Source organism: Malaclemys terrapin, chromosome 2 (genome assembly GCF_027887155.1).
Source record: "Malaclemys terrapin pileata isolate rMalTer1 chromosome 2, rMalTer1.hap1, whole genome shotgun sequence".
In the NCBI taxonomy this organism is placed as follows: Eukaryota; Metazoa; Chordata; order Testudines; family Emydidae; genus Malaclemys; species Malaclemys terrapin.
Genome location: NC_071506.1, coordinates 78,740,051 through 78,761,068, shown reverse-complemented (window position 1 = coordinate 78,761,068; position 21,018 = coordinate 78,740,051). Strand labels below are relative to the sequence as shown.

The 21,018-nt window shown below is 42.6% G+C and overlaps 1 protein-coding gene across 5 annotated transcripts in view; it reads right to left on the bottom strand.

Moving 5' to 3' along the window:
- KCTD1 (potassium channel tetramerization domain containing 1) overlaps positions 1–21,018 on the bottom strand; it is a 142,096-nt gene that overhangs the window by 5,911 nt on the left and 115,167 nt on the right. For all 5 annotated transcript variants that reach the window (XM_054018451.1, XM_054018450.1, XM_054018452.1 and 2 more), the window contains 2 exons: positions 6,342–6,486; positions 3,873–4,178 (listed from right to left, as the gene is read on the bottom strand). In XM_054018451.1, coding sequence (XP_053874426.1) covers positions 3,873–4,178; positions 6,342–6,486 — 451 coding nt within the window. The remainder of the gene's footprint in view (positions 1–3,872; positions 4,179–6,341; positions 6,487–21,018) is intronic.

The window sequence follows — 21,018 nt, the reverse complement described above, 5'->3', positions numbered from 1 at the left end:
AAAAAAAAAAAAAAAAGAAAGAGAGAGAGAGAGGTTACTTACCTTCCAGTAACTTGAATTCTTCAATTTGTTTTGTCCCTATGGGTGCTCCACCATAGAATGTGTGTGCGCCCATGCGCTATCAACCAGAGATTTGAATCAACAGTGTCCGCAGGTCTGCACTTGATCACCTATGCGTCCTTGTGCTCCAGAGTGAAGATGTATAGGGAGGAGTGAACCCACTGCTGCTACAGTTCCTTTTCAACTACAGAGTCGGAGACTCTGCAGCTGATGGGAAGGAGGGCGGGAGGTGAAGCACGACCTCCGGAGCTGAACGCCCCTTGGGAAGCCAATAGTATTGAGAGAACCTTCATGAAGACCCGTGGGGCCACGGAGAGTTAGAAGGGAAGGACATGGTATTGATAGTGTTCTGAGCTGAAGATGTAATATAGAAAATGTTTCTGGGAAGGGTGCATAGCAATGTGAAAATACATGTCTTGAATGTCAAGGGTTGTAAACCATCCCCCCAGATTCAAGGATGGGATTATGATAGCCAGAGTCACCATTCTCAAGTGCTGCAAAAGAATGTAGGTGATTAGTGGGCTTTGGAAACGAGGGATTGTTACTGCTCCCTCTTGTCCTGTGGCAAGTGATCAATAAAATGAGTACATTTTGAATAGTTGTTGAAGTCATATTTTGGCATCAGGGCATGACAATTTGTTACTCAAAATTGAAGAGCAGCGGACGAGTGACTCTTCCTGCTGAGGTCTAGGCATTGAGCCTCTTTGTCAGAAGGTGTTAATCTTGAGTGAGTTTGGCGGTTTTTCTTGTTGACTGCATCCACCACAAGGGAGCTGGGGGAGGGGGGTTTGAGGGAAGAAATACTCCAGCCCTTTCACTCATACATAATATTTTTGTCTGTCCATTTGAAGGTATGTGCAAGAGTGGCAGGGATCTGCCATAATTTACAGGCTAGAAACAAGAGCGCCTCATTAATAGGCAGAACTATCTTACTTGGGGGTTGGGGAGGGGAACGCATGGAATGTCCAGAGAGGGCTGAGATACTTGTACCTCCTTTGAGGAGATTTGAAGAGATTCTGCAGGTGGCTTCATTAGGTCCCGGAATACCGTAAAATTGACGGCATAGGAGGGCGTTGGTGGTGGGAGCATCACCGCACCATCAGGGAGGAGGACTTGTGTGAGGAAGTGTCTCCTCTTCTGCAGGTAGCTCCTGAATGTCCTCTAATATTGAGGAGAAATGTGGTACTAGGGACTGTTGCTGCCATGCCAATGGTTGTTGCAGCACCTGTGGGAAGCCCAAACAGGGCTTTTTCCGGGCAGGAACCCTACAGAATTGGTGCCCTTAAGAGGTCCAGGGATTCCAATAAGGTGGGAAAGGGGAGAGTCCCCAGGGATATTCGTGTTCTAAACGCCCAGAGTGCCTTCTGGGCTCTGGTGATTTCTTGCTGGGGTACACTTCAAGCAGCGTAGGATGGTAAGTTAAGGAAGAGTCCTTCCCAGACACTTCAGAGTCTGAGACAGCATCCCATGTCCAGAACTGGAGCTCTTGGTGTTGTTGCCAGAGACAGTGCTGGGGGCTATGAAGGCACTGGAAGATGGGTGAGTACTGGGAGCCCGACTCCTAGCGCGAGATGAAAGGAGGAGATAACTGGTGGACATATCGATATCAGCAGGTAACTTCTCTCAGTGCCCCTTAAGAGGTAGGGACTCCAGTTCCTCTCAGATAAGCAGACCCTCCTGCAAGAAGAACCGCTAGGGTGCCAGACGCCTCTGGCAATGGGCAGTCAGAACTGGGAGCGGCACCGAAGCTCTAGCTGAGGACGAGAAGTGGGGGCTGTTGACGTCGGTGATGAAGTGGCCACCGAAATGTTATTTCTATGCTCCAAGTGCATGCCACCCAAAGTTAATGGTACTGGAGAGGGAGCAGAGGCTTGAAAGGGCGCTATATGACTTCTTGGAGGGCTTTTGTACCAGTGCCTCAGATTATCCTGAGTCTTTGGATTTAGATGAGTCGCGATGTCAAGACGGTGCTGGGGAAGGTGCTTATCAGAACGGTTTGCTGGCAGGCTAATCTGAACAGGACCTCTGCTTAGGTGGTACCGAGGCCTCGGTGCCAATGGCTGTTCAAGCCTTGGAGGTACTCAATATGGGACATGAGGTCTCCCTGGGATCCATTCTGAGGAGGTGAACTACCCTTTTTTCTGGAGGTTCTCTCAGAAGAAAGGCTCTCTTTTCTTAGAGTGCTTCATTTCTGAAACAATCTCAGTCACTTCCGAAGTATTGGGGGGAGGGGAGGAAGGAATCTGACCCCACAGACCTTAAGGAGTGTGCCATGAGGAGAAGCTTCAATCTTGCCTCCCTTTCTTTGTGAAACATGCTTTTAATCCCCGTGCATCTTTGCACTTGGATGGGATGTGAGAGTCTTTGAGATACCAAAGACAGCTAGAATGCTTGTCAGTCTGATGAAAATTCTATTATAGGTCTGGCAGGATTTGAATCCTGGAGGCACTGGCATACCCCAGAAGTTAAGCCAATGAGGAAGGCCAAGGAATCAATGCTAAGGAACCCGGGGTGGAGGCAGTCACAAACACACACAAATTTGTGCAAAATTAAAAAAGGAAAGCAAATATTGAAACAAAACCAAAACAAATACTGAGTAAATAAAACAACAGAAATAGCTTCCAGGAAGCAGTGGACACCTCAGTTGTTCCGTCTCAAGTGGACGGCATTTGGGAAGGAACTGGAGTGGTGGTGGGTCTGCTCCTCCCTACATACCATTGTTCTGAAGCACAAGATTGTGTAGTGTGCAGGCGCGGACCCATAGAACATTGCGAATTCAAATCTCTGGTTGAGAGTGCAGGGGTGTGCACACATCTCACAGTGGAGCATCCATAGGGACATATACTTGAAGAAGAAGAAGAATTACTTCAGAAAAATTATTCCTAATCTATCTTTAACTGAACTGATCTCATCTGACCTGGTCACTGAGTGTTACATAGGTAGCATGGTGATGGGTGAGTGGGAGAGGAAAATTTGTAGGCTTAATTTAGAATTTTTTGCAGATACAAGTATCTGTGTCTAAAGCATTGCACGGGTGCATCTAAATAAAATAACACCAAAGGTATTGATGAAAATTCCAGAACTGAAAGGTACTTTACCTCCAAAACACTTGTTGAATATGGTGCAGTTGCTAAAAGAAGAAAATTCCTTACTGTCACCAATCCAGGGGATGAGGGAGATAACACTGCAACTGACTAGTTTATTACAAACTTCCTCTAGATCTGCTAAAATTTATCTCCCAGGGTTCCTCAGCCATTTCATGACTGATTTATTTTACACCAAGGCTACTCACTTTATGTACTATTGCTTCTCATTATTTCAGAATAAAATGGAAGAAATATCCAAAGAAGAACAGGAAGAAATCAGCACGTTTCCATGGACCCTGAAATACATATGCCCATTTTCTCAGAAGCAGACACATGTCCTCACTGATGTTTCTTCATAGAGCAGGAAGAAAGAATAGATCTCACATCCAACACAAAGCATGTATGGCAACACAACACATGCCCGAGGGTGTTCCTGATCAAACACAAAAGACTTGACTAACACTGGAGAAGCTGCATAGTTTTCAGAGTAATTTGTTTCAGCAATGTTTGTTCTTTTGCAAGGATATTTGGAAAAGATACATGTGAAATAATTTGAGGAAGTCAGCCCTAAACTGTGGAACTAAACTTATTCTTACTAGCCACCTCAAAGTCTCCAATTGCTTTTGCCCACTGAAACCTTCTGGAGTTAAGGTAAAGAGAGTCAGTCCATTGGCACAAAATCAATCATTGGTCTACTTTTAAAATGATGCACTCATGACTTCGTACCTGAACTGAGTTGAGGTGACAGTATCCATTCAATGGAAACCTGATGACATGGGTGGAGTCGTGATTCCAGCCAGCATTGACGGAATTACACATCACGTCGCCAATTTCTGGAAAAACTTCTTCTATCAAAGATTTATCGCCACTCAGTGTAATCCTCTCTCCAAGATCTGGGGCAACACGCACCACCAAGCACTCGCAGGACCTTGAAAAACGGCTAGTCTCCCGATCCTGTTTCCACCTTTCCATTTCACCTAGCATGGGCTGAAGCTGAAAATACTTTGCCTCTTCATATAGCAAACTGTAGTCCTGAAAGATATATATTTTACTGTGCACAACTAAATAAGATGCATTGTGAATATACAGTAACTGCTTATGTGTATGGTTATTCTGGCAAAGAGGCTAGGATAGCTCGAGAGTTGAAACCCCTTCTACACGTTTCATAATTACTACATACACAGTTAAGGAACAAGCAAAAACGGTCTCTTAAAATCTACTGCCTGAAATAATACCTAGAAAAAAGCTTTTTACCTCCATTTTTTTGTGCCGTGTGTATTATGGACCACATTAGATTGTCCCAGTCCACCTTTCTCTAAATGTTTATCCCCATAGTGATGTCATAAAATGACGCCCTCACTGAACAGATGGAACAGAACTAAATCAGGATTCAGAAAATCCATCATTAGGATCCATCATGTCTTACAGCAATACTAGCAGGCACAGTAACAGGTATAAGCATGTAAATGAGAAGACGGCAATGTTTTTAAAAGTAAAATGATTCAGATATTTGCATAATGATTTGCATATATTACTCCATTTTAAAAATTAAGTATTTTGAATATATCCCTATTTGTCTACAGTATTGTTTTTGCTATGTTGCCTCAAACACAATAGAAAATGCATTCTGAAGCATAGCAAGTATAGAAATTATTTAGAACTGATGCTCTTAAGTTTGCTTGCTTCCAAATTTTACATTTCTGTTTTGCTGTTGCTGGATTTTTTTTTTAGTTTAACGCATGAATGTGGGAAAAAAAGTGTCTGTATGAAGAAAACCAATGTGAGAATCAGGGAAGATAGAGGAATGTAATGACAACAAAGGAGCAGTAGTAACAAGGTCTATATTGCACTGAAATTGAGCAATAGACTTAATGCTTAATAGGCACATGATAAATGGATAATTGTCCAGCTGCGTTTATAATTAAATGAGAGTCATCAACTAACCCGAGCATCTGTCCTGAAGAGGGAGAGCTATTTGTTTTAAACATGTGTCTTTGTAGAAGACTCAAAATGTGACTGGAAGGGACCTTCTGAACACCACAGTGAATGTGCTGTTAAGAGCTGTTTTTTAAAAATTTTCAGCAGAATTATAATATAAATATATATTAAACTACTTTGCAAGAGTGAACTATTAATGTTATGAAGAAGGCAGTCTTTAGACATCTATGTTACTTAGCTGGGTCTATACTAGTCATGAATAAAAAAGGATACATGTGTTGATACCAGAGATTATTCAAAAGGTTGCTGCAATACAGCTCTTAAACTGAAACTAATGTTCATTTCGCCAGTCAGGCAAATTAATTTTCTTACTACATAGACAATTACGGCCAGATTTTTGAAAGAACTCAACATGTTACATGCTTTTAAAGATGAACAAAAGGTTATAGAACATTCTAAACTGCCTTCCATGTTACCTTTCCTATCCCATCCTAAATTCATGCCTCCTTATGTAAACTAATGGCGGGACACACTGCATACTCAGATGTACATTCACAGGGAGAAAAGATGATAAAGATTCCTTCTGAGCTGATCTGTGGCCTCCAGCTTGTATTTCACTGACAACCCTTCTCTTCCCCCCCTTCCCCCCACAGGAAGTTCTAAGATTTTCACAGTTTTCATTAAAAGATCTTTCTCTCTCTCTCAAAAAGAGCTTAGTCCAGACTGATAAATATCTGGCTTAGATAACGAAGTTGCAAGAATTCACCCTTGATTTCTCAGCTAAGACACTAAGAACGAGTCACATGTGTCTCTCTCAGGGGTTAAGGGAAAATGAAACTCTGCAGTTCATCCATGATACACATTTTAACGTTATTTACTTTTGGCTGTCAGGACTCGCATCACTCTTCCAGTGTCAGCCTGTGATCACAGGACAGAGTCCTTTTAATTGAAGGAGAAGAAGGAGAATTGATGGGGAACCCTCTGCAGAGGTCATATAGTTTAATGCATAAGCATGCATACTATGCTACGGTCAGGAAGGCAACATTTAGCATTAATACCGTTCAAGAAAAGGCCAACAGATGTCACTTTAGTGAGACAAAGCTTACTTCTGCCAAGTGACTAAAAGCATTGTCAAATGCTCCAAAACCCACTCCTGCCTCATAGACTATTTTAATTACACTCCCAAATTATCTCCTCTGAGGAGGCGAGACATTTGCAGAATAATTTCAAACACACTTAAGTCACTTAAAATCTCACCTTGAAATCATCAGGAATTAGGAGTTTTGATGTTCGTAGAAAATTCAAGATATATCTGAACATTTGCCCATCTCTGTCAATGAAATAGTGCTGCTTGAGACTGTCCAAAACAATGGGCTCCGTGCCATCAAAAAGCCTTCCAATTCTGGAGAGAAAAAGAGGCGAACACCAAGGTCAAATTACAAACCACATTTTAGCCATTACCCACCAACAGCTACTCACCTTGTTACCGAATAGTAGCACTGCTACAGAAGAGAAGGGCACCCAACAGCCTGATTTTGCACCCCCTCACACTGCAGAAAACTCATTCACATGAACAGTTCAATGGCTTCAATGTAGTAAGCTCTTTGACTCCAGTAGGACTATTTTTGCATGTAACTACTACTCAATGTAAAGGCTGCAGATTCTGGCCTTTAAGGAATGCTACTGCTTACTAGGGAGAGCTACATAACAGAAACGGAAACTTCAAGACACGTCTGTTAAACCATATACAATTAAATAAATTATAAAAATAGTAGGTGAGGAGATTTCATAGTAGAAATTTAATGTGATTGTAGCAGGTGTCTATTAGCTTGTTCTAAAGTTATGGGCACTTTTGTTCACCTTTATAACACCCCCCCCCCTCTCCCAAATCTCATGTGCTTAATCTTCCTGCAACATTAACCTTTAGGTCTGAAATTTTCTAGGGTGACCAGACAGTGAATGTGAAAAATTGGGATTGGGTGGGAGGTAATAGGAGCCTACATAAAAAAAAAAAAGACCCAAAAATCAGGACTGTCCCTATACAATTTGGACATCTAGCCACCCTATCTAGGTTTGGTGTCTAAGGAAAAGGCCACATCGGGTTTTGTAAATTGTATGGAGGGCTGATTAGGGGAGGGGGTCGTGGCTCGGCCCCCACCTCCTATCTGCCTCCCCCCCCCCCGAGACTCCTACCCCCCTGTTCCCTGCCCCATCCAACACCCCCTCCTTCCTGACTGCCCCCCCCGGGACCCCTGCCCCCATTCAACCCCCTGTTCCTCCCCCCGATCCCTATCCACACCCTAGCCCCCTGAGCACCACCCCGAACTCCCCTGCCCTCTATCCAAGCTCCCATGCTCCCTGCCCCCTTACCGGGCTGCCTGGAGCACCGGTGGCTGGCAGTGCTACAGCCACGCCGCCTGGCTGGAGCTGGGCCACGCTGCCGCCGCCACCACGCAGCTCAGAGCACCAGGTCAGGCCTGGATCTGCAGCTGTGCTGCTCCAGGAACTCACAGCCCCACCACCCAGAGCATTGTGCCGGAGCCAGCAAGCTGAGGCTGCGGGGGAGGGAGGATAGTGGGGGAGGGGCCAGTGGCTAGCCTCCCGGGCCAGGAGCTCGGGGGCCGGTCAGGACGGTTCCACGGGCCAGATGTGGCCCACGGGCCGTAGTTTGCCCACCTCTGCTCTAGATAACAAATAAGACAGAAACGGTGTAAGCATTTCATGATCATAACCCACATTTAAAATCTGCATCTATTCCATTTCAAAATTATGAAAAGAGCAATAAACTGACTTTAAAATGAATCACATACCAGTATAGAATAAGTAGCAAATATCTCAGTGACATGCACTATATTAAGGTTAGGATTCAAACTTAACCTACTCTTTTGGAGATGACAACTTGAAGAAAAACAGAGGACCATTAACCTCAGATGGTCATTTAAAATTTTGCAGGAAATGCCCTAGGCTGAGGTAATCATTGTTATTGCAGTTGGGTGAATAATTTGTAACAGATAACTTACTGAATGCATTTCGCTTCTTTCTCTTTGAAGAAAGATTGCACGATGGTAATAAAATTAAATTATTTTTTAAAAATTATATTTTTAATTTAAAATCAGTTTTTTATTTTAAATTGGATTTCTTAATTTAAAGAAAATACATTTTTCTTTTTAAAATTAACTATTTTAAAATTACATCTATATTAATACCTAAATTTACTATAATCTATTAAAATCTCAAATTAAATAAAAAAAATATTCAACAGAACACGTTTGCTGGCAAAATTTTAAAGAAAGTCAAACCACTGACCTACTAGAAGCTACGCACCAGAAACCAGAATTTACCTAAATGCTCAACAAGCTTGTGGCAGCAGTAGCCTCTTCTGCAGGCACAGAGAGAATATTTTCTTCATTTCAGTTTATTCAACTATTTCAGTTTAATATTTAATTCATTTAAAGTTGAGAAAGCAATTTGGAGCTGAGAAAGCAGGAAAGTTTGTTTTCCTTTTCTAATCTATGAATAAAAACTAGATAGTTCTAAAATCTTGAAGGACATGGCAACCAGAAACAAATCAGTTCAGTTTACTAACAAATACTTCCTTTATTTAATACATCAGTTTTAAACACAAAATATGCTTTGATAAACACTTTTCCCCTTCTGTATCCAGCAGATTTAAGGTAGTTTTACTTAATAAAAAAATCAAAATGCTGTTTTGCATTTTGATTGAATTTCAGTTTCTATCAAATACAGCTTAGCATAAATCATGAGTAAAAAATTTAGTCATTATCTAGTAAATAATGAATGTGTCATTCACCATCTTTTAACACAATAAAATTGTGAAAGTTAAGCATCTGAATAAAATATTAAGCTATATAATTGCTTGATATAGTGTGCATCCTCCTGGTTAGCAAAAAGAAGTACCAATTTAGTGTAAGATCTATATTTAGTTGCAAATCTATATGTCTGAATAATTATAAACCAAATGAGAATCAACCTTTGTTTCTGAAAATAGCTATGAAGTACAAATGTAAAGCAAGATTTGATTTAAATCAATCCACCCTGGGCTGCACACAGCAATTTTCTAGTCACAATTATTCAACAAACTTTTTCATGCATTTTATTTACTAAATGGCTCACTATTCAAAAATTCAAGTTACGACTGGTCACACAATATAGATTCTGTTCATTGATTTGATGAGCATAATTTACAACCAGGTTTGTGACTCTTGGCATGAAAGTATGCTGGTGAAAATATGCCTTTAAAACTCACTTTCATCAACATTTTGAGCCTGTGACCTTAGTATTCACACTGGAATGCAGAGTGTGTGTAAACATAGCTAAGTATAACTTGTTTTTATCAGTCAATCAAACTGATATTCACAAACAGCTTTTTGCAGAATTGTTATTTTAATTAAATATTTTAAACTGTATGGTTTTATTTCATTATTAATTGGTTAGGAAATTACACCTGGTAGCAGAGGACAGACTCTGGCCTGCAAAAATGTTAAATACTGACAATGATGACCAAAGATTAGAAACAGAGAACCCAGCTTGATTTTCAGTTCCTAGGTTGAGTCTGACGGGTTAGAAAGGCTATATTATTTACTTAGCATGTTTGATCTACAAGTCTCATAGAAACATTAAGCATGAAATCCCAAAGTGCCATTTTTATAATTACTTTCCAGAACAGAATCAGACTTTAATATTAATAGCATAGGACTGCAAACTCCAGTCAGATATATTTCTGTAAGCATTAACAGCGACTTCATTTTTAGATACAAGTTGCAATTTTTCAACTCCCCTCCCTCAAAAATCAAATCAAGGGAGGGGCTTGTGAGCATGTATCTGACAATGTGTGGTGGAACAGGTGCCTGAACGCAATGCTCCTAAGCAGCAACTGCAGCAGTTGTGACTAGGAAGAATGCGCTGGGCTTGAGATCAAGGAAAACTCTCTGTCCCCTTCCTCCTCCCTCTGCATTCTAGCTTCCTTGGAAACTGAGCAGTAAAAATCTTTGCTGTGTCTTGCTTTGCAGACACTGCCACCTCCCAGATACCTAGTAGGTTCAAGCAATGCTTGCTCTCCCCCACCTGTGATAGGGCTTAGATCAATGGTTCTCAAAGCCGGTCCACTGCTTGTTCAGGGAAAGCCCCGGGTGGGCCGGGCCGGTTTGTTTACCTGACGTGTCCACAGGTTTGGCCGATCGCGGCTCCCACTGGCCACGGTTCGCCGCTCCAGGCCAATGGGGGCTGCGGGAAGGGCGGCCAGCACATCCCTCGGCCCGTGCCGCTGAGGAGGTTGTGAAGGCTAGGACTATAACAGCGTTTAAAAGAGAACTGGATAAACTCATGGTGGTGAAGTCCATTAATGGCTATTAGCCAGGATGGGTAAGGAATGGTGTCCCTAGCCTCTGTTTATCAGAGGGTGGAGATGGATGGCAGGAGAGAGAGATCACTTGATCATTGCCTGTTAGGTTCACTCCCTCTGGGGCACCTGGCATTGGCCACTGTCGGTGGACAGGATACTGGGCTAGATGGACCTTGGGTCTGACCTGGTACGGCCGTTCTTATGTTCTTATGGAGCGGCGAACTGCGGCCAGTGGGAGCTACAACTGGCCAAACTTGCAGATGGGGCAGGTAAACAAACTGGCCCAGCCCTCCAGGGGCTTTCCCTGAACAAGCAGCGGACCAGCTTTGAGAACCACTGGCTTAGAGCGCCCCTTCTAATAAGCTGGCTTACAGGGGAAGGGGGCAAAGAAGGAACATTTATTTTACAGTCTTGTCAGCCGGGCCTCCTCTGTTAGTGAATGGTAATGGACAGCTCTTCATCCTACACACACATTAAATATTAGAAGTTATTTGCATTCTCATTGGGAGCTGCTCTGACAACTTCTGCCCGAAGTTATTTGTAATGCAGTAGCATCTAGGCTCCAAAGTAGGATGAAACACCCGTTGTCTAGGCCAGTGGTTCGCAACCAGGAGTCCGGGGTCCCCTGGGGGGCTGCAAACAGATTTCAGGGGATCCACCAAGCAGGGTTGGTATTAGACTTGTTGGGGCCAAAGGCAGAAAACCAAAGCCCCACCACATGGGGCTGAAGCCCGGTGACCCAAGGCCCACCACCCGAAGCCTTAGCAACTTAGCTTTGCAGGGTCCCATGTGGCATGGGGACTTAGCTTTGCAGGGTCCCCTCTGGCTCTTATATGCAGAAAAACATTAGTTATGAGCTGTGGAGTTTTTATAGCATGTTTGAGGGTGAAGGGGGGGGGGCGGCTCAGAAGGAAAAAGGTTGAGAACCCCTGATGTAGGCCTGCTACAAAACACACAACACATGGTCCCTGCTCCAAAAAGCTTACAATTTGTCCCCCAGCCACCCTAAGTCCCATAACAGAAATTGCAAATTTTACTGTAAAGTAGTAAAAAAGTTATTTACATGAAATTACACACACACACACACACACACAAAATACCTAAACATTAAATATTGAAAGAGTGTAGGTAAGCCAAGAGCCATCCTTGAACAATGCTGTGAAGTTTTTGCACCTAAGGTTTGAATATATTAGAGTTTGAATAAACTAACTTTCCTTCACCCATAATGCAGCTTCTCCTTCGGCTTGGTCTGACATTGAAATTATAATGCTTAAATGACATCAGTCTGCTGGCATGAAACAGGATTGTGAAGTCATGTTTATTATAATTTCACTTCCAAAGAAAGATTGGAAGATATGGTTTCCTCCCCACGCTCCCTGACAACCTTGGTTTAAAACACACAGCTGATGACCAGCAAAGATAGCAAAAAAATGACAAATTTATAACAGATGAATGGATTTCAAAATATGGAAGTGGTCTGAAGGTAGCTTGCAAAGCAAGTTGATAATAATATACAGATTTAGCTAAATAGAAAGGATAAAGGGTAAAAAGCTGTAGTACATTTAGAGGAAAATGTGCTTAAAACATATTTAATTAAAAGTTAGCCTGGAATTTTCTGTATATAAGGAAAATTAACGTCCCATGGGTTGAAAAGGTGACCTCCAAAGAGCAATAGTTAATGTCTCTGGCTTTAAGTATCATATTCCACAGTCAGCAAACTACTGCTTCTAAGGTTGAAAAAAAAAAAAAAAAAAAAAAAAAAAACTACTCTAAAACTCAACTTCAATCAGAGAATGTTATTTTAATAGCCTAAAACAGGCACTATTATATTTGGAAAGGAAGGATGGGACACAGAAGAGACGAATCTTTTACTCTAGTACGTACTTTAGAGGACATTTCCCCCATAAACAAGCACACAACAGAATTTTCAGTCTGATTCTCGAAAGAAAATCCAGACATTTGAGCAATGGAAGGTGACATTACTAAAAGGAACACCTGTCTTCTTCAAAAAACAACCCCCAGTTTGGCTGTCAAATGAAAAGCCTCGCTGATACCCTGCCTGCAGGAAAATTATAAAAAAATTGATTTTCTGCTAGTGTCTTGTGCCTCAGCAGAGAATTCAAGGAAGAAGGGAAAACGGCCAGTGCTAATGAAAAACAGAGTATTCCACAGATTTCATAATATGTATAGATAACAGAATACAATCCTGCTGATTGATGATTAGAGACTTCACTGAATTACAGGTGGCAAAAATTCCTCTATACTAGAAAGAAACATAGGAGGCTGAAATAGGAGCAAACACTGATTGTCTACAAGTATTTGGATCATTACATTACTTTTGCTCTAAAGTAGAATGAACACAAAACAAGGACAGCAGAAAAAGTATGAAATGCAAGTTTATTACTGAATATATTTGTTTCCACTGACACTACTAACTAAAAAACAAATAAATCAATCTGACTGAAAATTTTATATGTACTATTTTATAGGTAGCCGCGAAGATTATTATGACAAAACAATAAGGGAAAAAGTTATTTCCTTTGTGTATTTCACAAGATTTTTTATATAGTCATCATCACGGTTTCCCCTTTCCTTTGCATCTTGCACAGAGAATGGGGAAGAAGGAAAACTGCAAGTTAGGAATGCGACTGTTTAAGCCACAAAACTGGCAGGCAGAATCCACAGGCAGGTGACTACAATGAACTACTTGCAACTCTTTTACAAACTGACTAGATCTCAAGCTGACTGTGTCCCTTTACCAAAGGTTTTCCCTTCAGAGCCTATTTTCTCCTTTTGCTTGCTCCAGCAATGAAGTAATAGTCCTGTGTTTATGACACCACAGCATGCTGATGGTACTGACTGAGAGAGAAATGTGCAGCTAGACTATTTAAGCTTGGTACAACCATATGATCCTGAGCTTTTAGTTATTTTACAGTGGACTGCTTTCAGATTAACAATCTGCTTTTCATCTCACAGACCTTGTGTCAGACATTTCCAGAATGACTGAATGCAAAGGGAGATTTGTCTCAATCTGCATGACAAAGTTGCCATGTAAACATGATACAACCACAGAAATGTGCATTTTTCAGTGACAAAATATACAACATAACTTTAACCAACCAGATAGTCAGTTGTAACCGTCACTGTGAATACTACGCTAACCCTTTCTATTTTAATCATCCCTGCTTCTCTATGTATAACAGAAGGTTTTAAGTTTGAGAGTCCTGGAGATCTCCTTGGAATAGATAGGCCTTACATTATTAGATCGACTAAATCTTAATAGAAGAGTCATGAATGCAATAAGTATAAAGAGACAGAGCAGTGAGGGAACAGTGTATTAAAACTAGCTATCCTATAGAGGAAGTTTTTATAAAGAAGCCAGCAGAGAGCAAGCAAGCATCAGGTACAGCAAGTCAATTATGGACAGGAAAGGAGTATTAAACACTGAGATACATAGGTGCTGCCGCACCCCCCTGGCTTGAAGTGGTTTCCGTTATATACAGGGCTTGCAGTTTGTTCAGTGGCGCTCAGCACCCCCACTATATAAATTGTTCCAGCACCCCTGCTGAGATATACAAGAAAATGTTATAGGGAAAACTTAGGGGGAGTTTTTAAAGAATTCTCTACAGAGACATCTTGCTAAAGAATATAAGGGAATAGAATACTTTACACAAAGGCCATTTCAAACATTTTAGGATTGGTATATAAATGTGGAAGCAAAAGAAGTATGAAAATCAAAGGTCAACTCAGGGGGCTATACAATTCTCATTAAAAACGGAGATAGATGAAAGGGGCAAGTAGTTTTAGATGCAGAGTATAGTTTGTAAGCACCAGATCGGGAGATTTGAAATGATGAGCAGGGTGGAATCATTGGGGATACATTAGAGACAATAAAATGAAACAAGGCATTTGCTATAAGCTGCCTTATCACAAGCAGCACCTACAGGAGACAAACGCAAACAAAATGTGTTATAAAATGAACTAGCAGAACTCAACCACATGGACAAACTGTCACATTAATTGGAAAAGAATAAATTGAGCAACACATTTGTAATTACAACAGAAGAATGCTCCGTATCCTAGAGAGAGAACAGAAAAGAAGTAATTTTTCATTAGTTGTGGGTAATAAAGACAAGACTGAAGATGTAGAGGTGAGCAAGTAACTAAGTTATACAAAATAGAGAAGGAAAGTTGGGACTCATGACTGGAGCAAATTATTGCTTGTTCCACTTCAATAATGGAAGAGGAAGTGGAACAAGCAATAATGGGAAGAGGCCCCCAAAAAGAAAACTGAAGCACCCTAGTTTCTAGCTGCTTGATAAATAGCTTGTTTTCCTTGATAGGTCAAATTCTTAGTGTCACCGTTTAACATGTCATCTACCAACCTAGGACACTGACATCACACTGGCAATAACCACCTAGGTATGCCTTTATTAAGAGTTGAGGCTCTTGATTCAGAAATGTAGATCCAAGCATCGGTGTTGAATGGGAGGGAAGCCCTGCTATGTCAGAGTCACCAGTATGCTGACAGCTGCTAAGATCCTGGCCAAACTAAAAGGGTGTTTCACTCCAGATGGTGAATTTACTTACCTTTAGTTACCTGAAGTACAGCAAGTACAGCAATTCTCTTTGGCTTGTGTGACATATTAGCGCATAGCTCACAGGTGGGGGTGTAGTAACCAAGATGGAAGAATTTCTAGTAGAGGTAGGTTGCAAAAAGTAGGCTCTGTACAATCACTACAGGGATATTTCAAATGCCTGTGGCCAAGTAAGAGAATATCATTTACCAGCTCTGATGCCCATTTGTAGAAGTGAAACGAGTAGTTGGGAAGGGATGCTAAGAACCAGTGACTCATGGCTGGAATACTACATATGTGGGCAGAAGGAAGCCATCTCCCACAGGCAAGCCATTACATTCAGGGCCAGGCTGTAGAGCAGTATTCCAAAACTTTAGGTGATGAAAAAAGTTTTGCTGAGTTTCTTTTGGTTCCCATTTGAGTTTCCTCTCTTGTCTCTGTACATTTCAGTCAGTTTCCATGTGTGCCGTAGAGATACAGAAATGTAATAAGGCCTGTTAAACCCAGGGTTGTGAGTTCAATCCTTGAGGGGGCCACTTGGGAATCTGGGGCAAAATCAGTACTTGGTCCTGCTAGTGAAGGCAGGGGGCTGGACTCGATGACCTTTCAAGGTCCCTTCCAGTTCTAGGAGATGGGATATCTCCATTTTTTAACAAAAGCAAAAGGATGCAACCTGAACATATACAATTACTCTATAAACCAGGCAAGTAAGTAATCTAGAGGCACATTCTATACTCTGCTATCTATGATCAGCTCTCATGCTCTGCCCCTGGCCCCACTAATTTTTCAGGTTTCCTGCACACTGGATCCAATGAAGAGAAGAACAGAACCAAAACCATAAAGGTCCACATCTTCTATAACATCTGTTATCTTGCAAATATGCCTAATAAGTTCTTCAGGTTTTAAAACACATCAAAACATTTTTTTCATAAAATTGCTTAAACTGATCAATCATGCAAATACTTTCTCCAGCCACATTTTTGTAATCAAGTTCTCTTGGCTATAACAACATTTCACAGAAATTTTATCAAATACTCTGCTTGCCAAGAGAATTTTACTAAACTCAAATCCAATTCCATTGAAGTGTGTTATTTAGAATATAACTTGAGGGAGGCATCTTATTAACTTAGTAACAACCACCATGTCCTTTTGCCCAGGATTTTACCAAGTTATCAGGAAGTACCCCCCAATTATTCAAGTGGAATGGCAAATTAGCTACTTTGAGGCTAATAATTTGTGAAGTGTTTCTTTTATCAGGTTTATGAAATAGAAATTCAAATGGTCAAGTTCGTTGTGAGTACACAGTACAGAGGATGGTAGGGAAATATGAGTGTATATTGTACAATTACTGAAAATCACCAAGCAATTGAGTCACTAACAAATAGCATCCGTGTGCTCTGGCTAGCTGAGACTATTCTAGCCTGTGTATTTTAGTATATTGTGCTGCTTTTGCGATCATTGATATTATATTATAACACTGAACTGTGTTTCAGAAATCATATTTAAAAAAAAAAATCTTGGTCCAGTCCCTCTCTCATTTTAGTTTACAAAACTTTCCTTTAAAAAATGTACATATGACTAATGTCTATCTTTAACTAGTTTCAGTTCTTGCACACTTAACTTCTACATTGACACTGGGGAGTTAAAGTTAAAAGAGTAACAGTTATCTCTGAATCAGCAAAACCACAAAAAACTCTAAAATTTAAGAACAGTAGATAATGCAGAGTTAAAATAATGCTTCTCACACAACATACACAGACAACCCTGACTTCTGCCCCTTTCGAGGAGGATATTAAAAAACTGGGTGTCACATTGCCTTAGGCAGGAGTTGTGCTGGACACATAAAATGACAACATTGGTAAGGGAGGCTTAAAGAACTTGACTTTCCTTGTTCCTAGTGCCATGCTTCTGTTAACTGGGGCTGCCTAGCCACTCAGCTAGAAATTCCATCTATTACTATTTAAGTAGCAGTTTCCTCTCACTAATCATTGCTTCCTCCTTTCCCCTTCTCTAAAGAAGAGCTTCTACAGATACGGCAAAAATGCACATTCCTTTCCTGTTATAAGAGCTACACAAACTGTGTCCACAGTTAAACCCACGAGGGTAAGATTTTGCAACCCCTTAGCTCTGTACAATGGATCACAAGCTTGATTTAGCAGTTTATCCTATAGGATTACCCCATAATGGAGGAAAAAAAGCCACCTGCTGAATTAAGGCTGCAGGAAAGCCTCTCACTACCTAGCAAATCAAACTAACAAGAAAGGAACTTTTAAAAGCCTTCCCTGGTTAATTCCCAAACCTCTGCTCTAGTACTGGCAAGCAAGCGAAGATGATATTATTACTCAAAGAATTGTATCTTGTACAGTATAAATTACAACAAAAATTATATACTTCAGCACAAAAATGGCCAACCAGGTTAAAGGTCCTGCATTACACAAATTCTTATTACAAGCAGATCTGGCAGCACTGCCTTGTATTAAAGTTGTCCCATACGTCTCATTATAAGACCCTGTTTTCAGTTGCTCATAATTTTGCCACTTTTAACATTTAGGCTGAAATTTTCCACACTGGGTGTCTGCCTCCAGCTGATTTTTTTTTTTTTTTTTTTAATTTAATCCAAAAACAGTTCAGCCATTTTTGAGACTGAGGCTTGGGAAAATATGTTGTTTTGTCCATGTTAAAAACTCTGGCAAACTTTATTTGAAATGCTCTAGCGCCTGCAAGCTTTGAAGCAGGGAGTTGAAATTTGGCAGGAGTATGGCCTTACTGTCAGGGATGTGCCTTTTGCCATTCTTATGAAAATCCACCCAAATCTGACCAAGTTATAAGCCTGGGGTGGGAAAATCGTAGTTTGCACCAGCTTAGTAGAAACTCTGATTTTCAGCAGCTAAAATCTCTGGATTCTGTACTCACTGAGCATGCTCCATCCTCTTACAGCTCCTAGTGCTGACCAGACTGCACATGCACCATCCCCACTGAGCAAGCTCCAGCCCAGGCCTAGAAGGATGAAGCCAGACTTTTCCTAAAATTGCTCCCAGCTACTCCAGGATGGGATAGAACCAGGCACTGTCCCTCCTGTGCTGGCCTCCTTGAAAATGACCACTTCCCACCCCCTCCAGTAGCAGCCACACAGCACAGAGGAGGAAGCCTTTTGAGTTGAATGCAGACAGGATGAAAGCTGGATCCAGGGAGAGAGAGAAAGGAGTAGACTGGGACAAGAAGCCTGGTGAGAGGAGGAGCTAGTTGGCTGGTGGTGAGATTGGACAAGGAATGGGAGCGGGGAAGGAAGGAGACTGTGACTAGGAACCAGTGGGGGGAATGGGGATCAAGGAGTGAGAGGCAGATATGACAAGGAACTGTAGTGCAGGGGGAGAACTTGGACTGCCTGGGCAAAGAGATTGGGACAAGGAGCCAGTGAGGCAATGGGGGGGGGAGGTAGGGGGGTGACCAAGATGGGATGAGGTCCCCAGGGAGGGAGGTTGAGAACAGGAGCCACTGGTGGAGGAGGAGAGAGATATGTCAGACATTGAGATGAGAAGGGGAACCAGGACTGGCCAGGGAAGGAGACTGTGACTGTGGGGAGGGGAAGAAGAAACTAAGAGTCTGGCAGGGAAGACTAGGACTATCTGGGCAAGGAGACTGGCACTGGGATGAGAAGTCTGATGAGTGGAGACTGCGACTGACTAGGTGAGGAGAATGGGATTGGGATAAGTGCCACTGGTGGGGAAGTGACAGAACTGGGACTTGGACAAAAAGGGGAAGAAGAGTCTGTGCCCAGTAGAACACACTCCCCTCCAGAGCCTGGAATCGACCCCCAAATTCCTCAGTCTTACCATTCCTCTGCTGTCAGCAAATATCTGTGAAACCCACTGGCAAAGCATGTCCTCCCCCACTACTGTAGGTCCACACAGAGGATGACAACCTCAGCTACTCTGTTAGTTCAAGTAGCAGAGGTCTGGGCAGTGGATCTAAAGGTTCCAACCTTGCTGATGACTCATGTGGGTGTCAATATGCCGCCATTGGATGCAATTTGTTTTTTTCCAGTTTGCTTTTTTAAAACCTTGTAAAATTGTACCACCCCCCACTCCCCAGTTAGAACATTAAGATTTTAAATTTAAACATTCAGAAGTTAGAAAATACCAGAATTAAGGATTGTTTGTGTAACCCTAATTGGGCCCCCCCGTGTGCTTGCCTGGAGCAGCGAACTGCGGCCAGTGGGAGCTGCGATCAGCCAAACCTGCAGGCGCGGCAGGTAAACAAACTGGCCACGTGCCAAAGGTTGCCGATCCCTGTGATAGTCTTGAGTTATATGATTGCATACTATTTTTTCCACAGGACCCTGGCCTCTTTCAGTGCACAGCATGGACCTATTCTGGGGATGAATCAGGGGTGTGTAGTGAAGAAGGCTGTTTTCTGTAGGACCCTGATAGAACCCATTGGCCTTCAAAGGAGTCTAAGGAGTCAGTGGATACTGCCCAGAACCCTGCACAGATGAATGACTTTCTGCAGAAAAGGACCTAGGGGTTACAGTGGACGAGAAGCTGGATATGAGTCAACAGTGTTGCCAAGAAGGCTAACAGCATTTTGGGCTGTATAAGTAGGGGCATTGCCAGCAGATCGAGGGACGTGATTGTTCCCCTCTATTCGACATTGGTGAGGCCTCATCTGGAATACTGTGTCCAGTTTTGGGCCCCATACTACAAGGATGTGGAAAAATTGGAGGGAGTCCAGCGGAGGACAACAAAAATGATTAGGGGGCTGGAGCACATGACTTATGAGGAGAGGCTGAGGGAACTGGGATTGTTTAGTCTGCAGAAGAGAAGAATGAGGAGGGATTTGATAGCTGCTTTCAACAACCTGAAAGGGGGTTCCAAAGAAGATGGATCTAGACTGTTCTCAGTGGTACCAGATGACAGAACAAGGAGTAATGGTCTCAAGTTGAAGTGGGGGAGGTTTAGGTTGGATATTAGGAAAAACTTTTTCACTAGGAGGCTGGTGAAGCACTGGAATGCGTTACCTAGGGAGGTGGTGGAATCTCCTTCCTTAGAGGTTTTTAAGGTCAGGCTTGACAAAGCCCTGGCTGGGATGATTTACTTGGGAATTGGTCCTGCTTTGAGCAGGCGGTTGGACTAGATGACCTCCTGACGTCCCTTCCAACCCTGATATTCTATGATTGTAGGACTTCACAAAGGATCAGAAATAGGCCCCACAATTGTAGAGCAGTGCCCCCTATCCCCCATCCAGCTTCTTCCTCCTGGAGTGATGGAACGTCATCTTGGCCTGCCCCAAGAGGCTGACAAGGAGTCTCACAACTTTGGGGAGCCATGGATGGGGTGTGCATAAATGAGATGCAGGGAGAAGTGCAGCCAGAACCTCAGTAAGCTGAAACAGGATGCAATCTGATGCACCCTACACAGAGGTGCACCAAGTCTCCCTCTTGCTGAAGAAAGGGCAGGTGCTAAATTAATGAATCGCACCAGGTACACACCTGTGCTCATGGCTCCGTAGAGGAGCTGTCAACTAATATCCACAGCAGGTCATTGAACCGGAGTAGAGTACAGACTGGCCCACTAGGGTCCCTCCTCAGGTGGCAGCAGGGCCCACCACTTGATCGGACATGAGGCCAGGGAAGCAGGTGGCGTGAAGCACAAGTGTGCACAGATATTTTCTGGGTGCAGTTCTGAGGCAAACCAGCTGGATATTGTTCAGCCAACTTAGGGGGCATGTCAAGTGCGGCTAGGGAGGCTCGCAGGGCAGGGGCCCAATGATGATTTCAGGAAGGTCAGGGGTGAAGGGTAGATGGGGAACACCCTCCCACAGGACCCACTCGAAGAGAAAAAAAAAGTAGGGGGGCAAGGCTGCTCTCACCTCCTCGAGCACATGGCAGGGGACAGTGGGGGACACAGGGTGGGAAACCCCATGCACCAGCTGGTCCCCGGGGGGAAGAGGGGGGGAAGAGAGGTGGGCTCAGTCCCTCTGATTGTAGTCTGGGAGG